Source organism: Nannospalax galili, unplaced genomic scaffold (assembly GCF_000622305.1).
Source record: "Nannospalax galili isolate Female #2095 unplaced genomic scaffold, S.galili_v1.0 scaffold3242, whole genome shotgun sequence".
NCBI classification, from domain to species: Eukaryota; Metazoa; Chordata; class Mammalia; order Rodentia; family Spalacidae; genus Nannospalax; species Nannospalax galili.
In genome coordinates, this window is record NW_008347290.1 from 63,559 (window position 1) to 72,792 (window position 9,234).

General features: G+C 43.4%; 1 protein-coding gene across 1 annotated transcript in view; it reads right to left on the reverse strand.

Moving 5' to 3' along the window:
- The window catches only part of Rfk (riboflavin kinase), a 15,113-nt gene extending 9,431 nt beyond the window's left edge, over positions 1 to 5,682 (reverse strand). Inside the window, exons 1-2 of the mRNA XM_008843778.3 lie at positions 5,353 to 5,682; positions 4,110 to 4,261 (exon numbers count right to left, since the gene is read on the reverse strand). Of these exons, the coding sequence (XP_008842000.1) occupies positions 4,110 to 4,261; positions 5,353 to 5,434 (234 nt within the window). The 5' untranslated portion in view covers positions 5,435 to 5,682. The remainder of the gene's footprint in view (positions 1 to 4,109; positions 4,262 to 5,352) is intronic.
- Between the last annotated feature and the right edge of the window lie 3,552 nt (positions 5,683 to 9,234).

Genomic DNA, 9,234 nt, shown 5'->3' on the forward strand with positions numbered 1-9,234 from the left:
AGACCAAAAAAAACCCAAAAACCATACATAGTTAGGTACCCAACCATATACACTTAAAATATGATTCGGACCAAAACAAAGGAAGGAAAAATCATTTTTAAAATTTCAGGTTAAGGCAAGTTTTATTTTCTCTCTTAAATAATGTAGAATTAGAATTTCATCATCTTTTTCTCCAGTAATGGTCTTAATTCTTTCCCCCTTTAGTACTAGGGAATCAAACCTTCAGCCTTGAACATGCCTGGCACGTATTCTACCAGAGTATTCCCTCCCTACCCCTAGCCCTTTTGAGACAGAGACTTGCTATGTAGCCCAGGCTTGCCTTCTGCTTCTGCTTCCTGAGGGCTGAGATTGCAGACATGTGCCTTCAGGCCTGGTCACAGCCTTTTGAGACTGTTAACAAAGAAATGGTAGAGATGAAGAGATAGCTATACATTCTTCCATTTTCTCTACCTAAAAAAAATCATTTTACACACATTCTCTTTTATATTCATATTCCAAAAAGACACCCTGAAAAATAAGAGCAACATAGGGGCTAAGAGTACTTGATGCTCTTGCAGAGGACCCAGATTTAATTTCTAGCACATACATGCAAGTTCACAATTGCCTGTAATGCCAGTTTTAGGAAATCTGATACCCTCTTCCGGCCTTTGAAGGCACTAGGCACGCACATAGTGCACATACATACATGCAGGCAAACACACACATAAAAGAAAAATAAGTAGTTTTTTAAAGAGCAAGTGAAAATTTGATAGGCTATTCTAAAATGTGTATGGTGTGAAGCAAAGTCCCAGAAAAATCCTGCATCTTGGACTGAACTTCCTGAAAGGCTGTGGAGGGTTTAGAATGTTGCAGATCCAGAGTCTTATTTATAGTTAGCCATTCTTTGCCCACCTCTGTTTGACTTAACATCTTCTTACTAACAGATAAAAACCTTTAGGAATGTATTAACAAAACCCTAGCTCCCACCAACCAAAAGGCTTAAATGCCATTAGATGGCATCTGAGGTCTATAGCTGAGATTTCGCTTTTGCTGTATCCACCTACTTAATGTTTCCACCAATGTACTTGAAAAGTGTCTTCATTTATGACTTTTCTTTATTCTGTTACTATAAAAACTTCACGAAACTGCTTCCATGCTGGAACATGGAATTTGGTGTAACTTGAATCTGTGTTCCTGGGCGTGGTCACATATTTGGCTCCAGAATAAACTCTCTTATCCCCTTTGAGATAAGAGTTGTGCTTTTACATCAACAATGGAGAGACAATTATAATAGAACTGGAGAATTTACAAAAACAAGCACCGTGTTTGGCGGTATAGGCCTGTAATCCCAGCTATTTGGGAGGATAATGGTAAGAGAAACTCAAGTATAAGGCCTGCCTGAGTTACAGAGCAAGTTCAAGGCGAGCCTGGGCAACTAGGCCATCTCAAAAAACGAACAAATAAAAAAAAAAAACAGGTCAGGGGACTGGAGAGAGGACTTAGTGGGTAAAAGAATCTTCCACCAATCCTGGTGACCTGAGTTTGAGCCCCAATTAGATTATTAAAAACAATAACTATAGAGCCAGGTATGACGGCACATGCCTTTAATCCCAGAGGCAGAAGTAGGCGGATCTCTCTGAGATCGAAGCCAGCCTGGTCTACATAGCAAGTTCCAGGTCAGCCTGAGTTACAGAGAAACCCTGTCTCAAACAACAAGACAATAAGACAACACCATTTTTAATACATGCCTATTACTGGCAAATAATAAAAATATAAGTAAATACCCCATCCTGAAATGTATGAGTATCTTTATCAGTGGAAAATTTGAGTTTCTCCTATCAAAGGAATTCACAGGCATTCCTTAAATGGCTTGATGTTATTTCAGTTATCTGAACTCCTAAAGAAAAAATAATCAAAAAGCCTCTCCTCCCTTTTCCTTCCTCTTCCCACAGAAAAGCTGATCTTAGCCATTCTTTTCCTTACCCTTCCAACAATTTTCACCACCCAGAAATTCACTCAGAAGTGAACCATTGCACAAATTCTTAGGGAGTTCAAGATCATTACTATTGCTTTTATCAGCACTGAGCTCTGCGGTTTTCTGTGACACACTTCTCTCTTAATAAGTCCTCAAAGTTAAAAACTTAGTTGGGCATGATGGCACATGCCTATAATCCCAGCACTCAGGAAGTGGAGCCAGGAGGATCACCTATTGAGTCAAACAGCAGCCAAGTCTAAAAAATATATAATGATAGTAAAGATAATTTAGATCACTGTAACGTTTGTTCCACTCACTGGGGCAGACACAAGATTAACCTAGGGCTGGATGTAGTGGTGCACACCTTTAGCCCTAGCATGGCAGGGGCAGAGGGCAGAAGACAGAGGCAGAGGCAGAGGCAGATGTCTCAGTTCTAGGCCAGTTACTGCTATAAAAAAAGATCTTGTCTCAAAAACAAAACAAAAAAACCCCACAGAAGTAATGAAAGACAAATCAAACTGCATCATGATATAAGTAGTTCTACCTTTGTAGCCTCAGCTGGCCTGGAACTCACTATATAGACCAGGCTGGCCTCAAACTCAGAGGTCCACCTGCTTCTGCCTCCCAAGAGTTGGGATTAAAGGAGTGCGCCACCAAGTCAGGGGGTTTAGTCTCTTTTTAAAATTGTAATCATTGTCCATTGTATTTTAACAAGGCAATCAAGCAATTAAACCTCTAAATGAACAGTAGTAAAAAAGTAACAATAGTAACAGTAACAAAGGTCAACTTTATGAAATGCTTTTTAAATAAATCACACTTCTGCCAGGTGTGGTGTACAACTTTGACCCCAGTAGACTGAGGCAGAAGGTGGATCTCTGTTAGATCATAACGCCAGTCTGTCTACTTAGCAAGTTCCAGGCTAGTTAAGGTTACAGGAAGACTCTGTCTCAAAAAAAACAATATAAACTTACTGAGCCCATGCCTGTCATCCCAGCACTCAGGAGAATGAGTCCTTTCAGAAGGCTAAGGCAGGAGTATCTTGGGTTCTTGGACTATATTGTGAGTTCTAGGCTACCCTAGGCTATATGTCAAAACCTTGTCTTAAACAAACAAAATAATAATAGTAATAGTAAACATCTCAATTTTATTTGTGCTTAATATAAATTTATGAACAATTACAAAAGCATTATTTTAATGCCTGATAGCACATATCTATCATCCAGCAGTGAGGAGACAAAATAAGGAAAACTGGGAGTTTAAGCTACAGTTTTCCTGTCTTAAAAAGGAAACAAAAGTTGACCTAGAGAAAAAGGTAATAATGAGGGAAACAGAAAAAAAAAAAAATATATATATATATATATATGACAAACAGAAAACAAAAAGCAATATAATAGAAATCTCTCATCAGCAATTATTACTATTTGAGACACAGTCACACAATATAGCCCAGAATGGCCTCAAATTTTCCATCCTCCTGCCTCAGTGTCTGAGTGTTAGGATTACAGGCATGTCCAATAGTGGCTGGAACAATTACTTTAAATAGAAAGCTGGAGAGTCAGCTCACTGGTTAAACCATGTTGCTCTTCCAGAAGACCTAAGCTTGGTTCCTAGCTCACAACCACCTGTTAACTCCAGCTCCAGGGGATCCAACACTCTCTTCTGGCTTCCACGGGCACCTGCACTCACAGTCACATATCCACACACAGACACACACATAAGACTCACAGTCACATATCCACACACAGACACAATCATAAGCACATAATTAGAAATGAAAAGAATGAATTAAGCTCTCCAATCAGAAAGGAGAAAGATTAGCAAAAAGGATTACCAAAACCTGATCTGCCATATTTGCTTTACAGATTTGCTTTAGATTCAAAGGAAACAGATTGAAAGTAAAAGGATGTGAAAAGGATATTCCATTCAAATAAAAATGCCTTTTTCTGGCGGGGTGGAGTGGTGGTGGGGGTGGATAGGATAGGATACCACTATAAAAGCACAGGCTACTATAAACTCAGGATCCTCCTACCTCAGCCTCCCAATTCCTACCTCAGCCTCCCAATTCCACTCTACCTGGCAACACTTCACTTTGAAATTCTTCAAGCTTGCTGATGTGCTTTGTGTGCATTTAATACAGCACAAATGTGATTCTTACCATGGATTTCTTCACATTCTTGTAGTATGGGTTCCATCCTATGCTCACCACCATCTTATGGACATCTCCACTTCCCACACTGGCCCAACCATAATAAATGCCAGTGGATACATCAGCTGGAAGACTGTCTACCACTTGTTCTGGAAAATTGGCTAAACAGAAGAGATATTTAGCATTATGAGTTTCATATCAGATATTGGTTAAAATCACATGCAGACTAGTCTAAATCGTTATACTCAGGATTCTGAGGCCCTTGACTACCAATCCAATTCTTCCATATTTCTTCCATATGCTACTTGGATTTCTTCATATGCACAGGTTAGGGAGGACACACAAAGCAAGGGTACGAATATTTCAAAAAAGCCACACAAAAATCCCTGAGGAGCTGGAGAGATGGCTCAGCGGTTAAGAGCACAGGTTGTTCTTGCTAAAGACCTGCGTTGGAATCCCATCACTCAACTTCGGCTAACAACGGACTGTAACTCCAGTTCCAGGGAATCCGATGCCCTCTTCTGTCATCCGCAGGCACTGCATAACACGGGTGCACTTACACACAAGCAAGCAACTCACTCATACACATAAAATAAAAATAAATCCAAAAAAGAATTTTTAAAAAAATCATTGAGTGGAAACAAGGCTCAAGGTAAACTGTAGGAGATTCATGGGAGTTTACCCACGCCTCTAAGAGTGAAGGAGATCTTGAGTCCAGGTATTAGGCTAATCTGGGAAAGTGACACCCTCTTAACAGCAAAAAGCCCCCAGCTCTTTCCTAGTAGCGTTTCTAAGTAACCTCTGAGTCACATGAGAAGACTCTTATTTTCAAAATTCACAAAATCAAATCCCAAGTTCAAAGATCAATGTCATAGGTTAAGGGCAGCCCCCCTAGGTGTTTTTAAGGTTGATTACTAAAACCTATGTAGACAAACCCAATAAACGCTGGCTCTCATCGACCACCTGTGCCACTTGAGCACTACAAAGCATTTTAAGGAAAGAACTCTATCGTCCGCTTGAGAGCTCGGCTAATCCAACCTGCGGTACTTTCTCAAGGGCAGGCCGGCTTGGCAACTCTACCCTGCTGGACTGGGAAGCGGGAGGCGACCCCGGGACTCATCTGGGCTTCCAGACCCAGGGCCCGGGGATCGACAGCTGCGGGCCAGCGGCAGCAACGTCTCCCAAAGCCGCAGTGCGGCTGACGCGGTCCGCTGACCCGCAGGTCCCACAGCCCCACGCGGCCCGCGCTCACCCGTGGGGATGCCCAGCTGCTTGGAGCCGCGGCCAAAGCCGCGCACCACCTGGCCGCGGCAGAAGTACGGCAGGTTCCTCATGACGCCGTCCGCCGGGGACGCGGGCTCCTGCCCGCTCGGCGCCTGAGGCGGAGCCGCCGTGAGTGCGGCGCCCGGATCCGGCCAGCCGGGATCCCCGCACGAGCTGGACTGACGGCGCGGAGCACACGCAGCGGAGACCTGGCCAGGGGCTGGAGTAAGGCGGCAGTTCGGCCGGAACTGCGACCGCAGCGTCTTAGGGACGCGGGGTGGGCGGGGAGGGAGGAGGAGCCGCGAGAGCTAGAAGCCCAGCCCAGCCGACATGCTCACACTTCCGCGGTCGAGGTCCCGAGCCCCTCTGATTCCGTAGCCCGCCTGCCGTAGCCCCGCCCACGTCACCGTGGCCCCGCCCTCGCCCGTGTCCCCACCCCCAGCCTGTCCTGTGCTCCCACACCCCTACTTCCGTTCCCTTCTTGAGACTGGGAGTTTTTCTATAGCCTTGGCTGTTTCCGGTCTTCCTTACGTAGCCCAGGCAGGCTTCTAGCTCGTGGCAATCCTCCTCTCTCAGCTTTCTGAGTGCCGAACCCCTATTGTGGAAAGCTCTGTTTAGAACGGCCCCCCAATATTTCTTTGTCCTGCATCTTTTTCTATAAAATCTTGACACCAAAGGGAAGCGTTCTGAGCTCCTTAGCAACCTCTAAGCTGACGTCACTCTCCCTTCACACTTTAAACATTTATTAAAGCGCTACAGTTCAGCTCAAAGATCACTCTCGGAAGTGGCTCTCTACCAAGTCTCTGACCAAGGTCCAGAATGTAAGCTGAGGAATCATTCACCTTTCTCTAGGGGGTGTCGTTGGTAATTTGATAAGCGTAATAAAAGGTTTGACTACAGCTGCAATGCAAATGAAGGCCTTCTGACCTGAGTTACACACTCCCAAGTAGCTTAATATTTCAGTTGTTCGATTTTCCACCACAAATGTGTATGAAATTCTGTCCAGTCTTTGCAGCCACTTTTATGTGAATATAACTGAAAGTGTTTAGCTGATATTAAAAATGTTTTCTCGCCTTTAGCCCCAGCACTTGGGAGGTCGAGGCAGGCGGTCTCTGTGAGGTAGGTCAAGGCCAGCCCCGGCTACATAGTGACTCCCAGGCCAGCTAGGGCTACAGGGAGACCCCGTCTCAGAAAGACCAAAAAAAAAAAAAAAAAGACATGGTCTCATGTCTTGTGTAGCCACAGCTCAGGCTGCTCCAAAGTCATTATGTAACTGAGGATGACCCTGCCTCCTGTTTCCCCTTCTCGAGTGCTGGGATTATAGGAATATGCCCCTACACCTGGGTCTTAAATTATTTTTGAATGAATGTGCTACAAGTGGGGCATCGTGGTGAGGGCCTGTAGTTTCAGCACTTGGAAGGCTGAGCCCAGAGGAGTGTTAAAGTATTTTAGAAAGAAGGAGGGGTAAACGCAAGCACAGTCTTAGGTGCTAGGGGAATTAAGGTGAGGTGACTTTAAGTCCCTCAGAGGCTGAGTCTGGTAGGAAGGACTATGGGAAGCTGACACAGAGAAGAGTCTTACAGAAGTCAAATAAACCAGAATTTGAATCCAGGCCTTGCTTCTTTGAATAGCTGGCATATGAAAAACGGTTTAACAAATTGCCTCGCTGGCATTGAGCGTTTAAAGCAGGTGTGGTGGTAGATATCTGTGATCCCAGATTTCAGGATGCTGAGGCAGGAGTTCCAGGCCAGACTGGGCTACATGGAGAGGCTAATTAAGAAAAAAAAAAATTAGTGAAGTGCCATCATACTTGTTATGGTCATCATACAGGAATGAGGCATAACTCTCTTGTTCAGACTAGGTGGGTTTTCTGGTTGTTGTTATTTGTTGTTGTTTGGGTGTTTGCGGGGATGGGGTCTCACTATGTATGTATGCCAGACTGACCTGGAACTCAAAATTCTGCCTCAGCCTCCTGAATGCTGAGATTACAGACATGCTCCAAGACACCTGGCTAATAATGATTTTTATCATACCTATTACACCCACTGTTTTTCAGGCGCCTTACATTAAAAATAGTCGCTATGTCAGAATGGCATTTTTCAGTTTCTTCATTACGAATGATAAACCAAAGTCTGGAGCGAAAGCCTGATAAATCACAGGACATCTTATGCCACTAAGCCCCAGGTTCCAAGGAGGTGTGAGAATTAAGGGAGGTAAAATACTGCCAAGATAAATGAAGACAGATGACTTTAAGAAATAAAAGTTAATGCTATGCTAAGTATATTTCATACTATCTCATCTAATCTTTACATAATCTTTGGAGGAAGGCTTTCATCTCCATTTATAAAGAAAGAAACTTGGAGAATTTCTAAGAGGGAAACATTGAGTTCCTTTTTTTTTTTTTCTTTTATTTAGACAAGGTCTCCCTGTAGCCTCAGCTGGAAGGCAACTCATTCACTATGGGAAACAGGCTGGCCTCGATCTCACAGAGATCCCCTGCCTCTGCCTCCCACATGCTGGGATTAAAGATTTGTGTCACCAAGCCCAGCAATCCAGCTCCAATTTTTAAGCTGACACTGGCCTGTTCCTATGCATGTTCACTGTGTAGTGGCATAGGATATGGAGGAGACAATTCTGGTCCTTTTCCATTGCTCCTCAATAGCCTTCAATGGCTACCTTTTACTCAAGAAAAAAATTGCCTTCCAAAGTTCTATCTCTAAGAACTCTGCTTTATCCCTTAATCAAATCAGACCCCTGTGCACCACTTCAAAAGCAACAATAACAAAATGGGCTGGAGAGAAGATTCAGCAGTTAAGAGCACCGGTTGTTCTTGCAGAGGACCAAGGTTCTGTTCCCAGCACCCATGTGGTGACTACCAACCATCTGTTAATTCTAGTTCCAAGGGATCTGATGCCCTCTTCTAGCTTCTGTGGACATTGCACATACACACCGTACACTTTACATCCCCGTAGGCAACACACTCTTAGACATAAAAATAAAATTATTTTCACGTCTCATTTGATTCAAGAGATACCCTACTGAGCCATCTTGATTATCATTTCTTTCTTATTTATTTTTCTCTTTTTGAGACAGGGTCTCACTGAGCATCCCTGGCTAGCCTGGAACTCACTATGTACACCAGGCTGACCTTGAACTCACAGAGATCCACATGCCTCAGCCTCCCAAGTGTGGGATTAAAGCCATGTACCACTACACCTGGCTCTTTGATTATCTTTTTTATGCAAATCTAGAGAGAGAGAGAGAGAGAGAGAGAGAGAGAGAGAGAGAGAAAATCTTTGACAAACAGTGCTTTTGACCAAGAAAGTATTCAAAATATGCTATTTCCCTTTCTGAACTGCATCTGCAGCATCTGGCCTCTGCCAGTGGGAGAGAGACCTCTGTTTGAGTTGTCTGTGTAGGAAGAAAGATCACACAGTAAAGAGGGAACTTGTGAAGGAAAATACATTCTATCTCCAATAAGCAATTCAAAATGAATCTGAAGAACTTTTAAAACAGGAAAATAAGCATGCCAATTAAAAATAGCAAAAGCACTGAGCAGATATACCACAGACAAAGATAAAATACAGCAAATGAACATCATAAGATAGCATCATTTGTTATCAGGGCAATGCAAATTAAAACAAGGGTGCAGCACTATACATCCATCAGAACAGTAGGATCCCACACGTCCATAACCCTGGCTGCTAGTTATTTATAAAGCAAAACACACTTTTTCTACAAATTCTAGCAGTTAGGCTAGATGTGGTGGCACATGGCTGTGATCACAGCACATGGAAGGCAGAAGGATCTCAATTTGCAGGCCAGTCTGAGCTACATAGCAAGAACCTGTCTTAAGTTTTTTTTTTTTTTT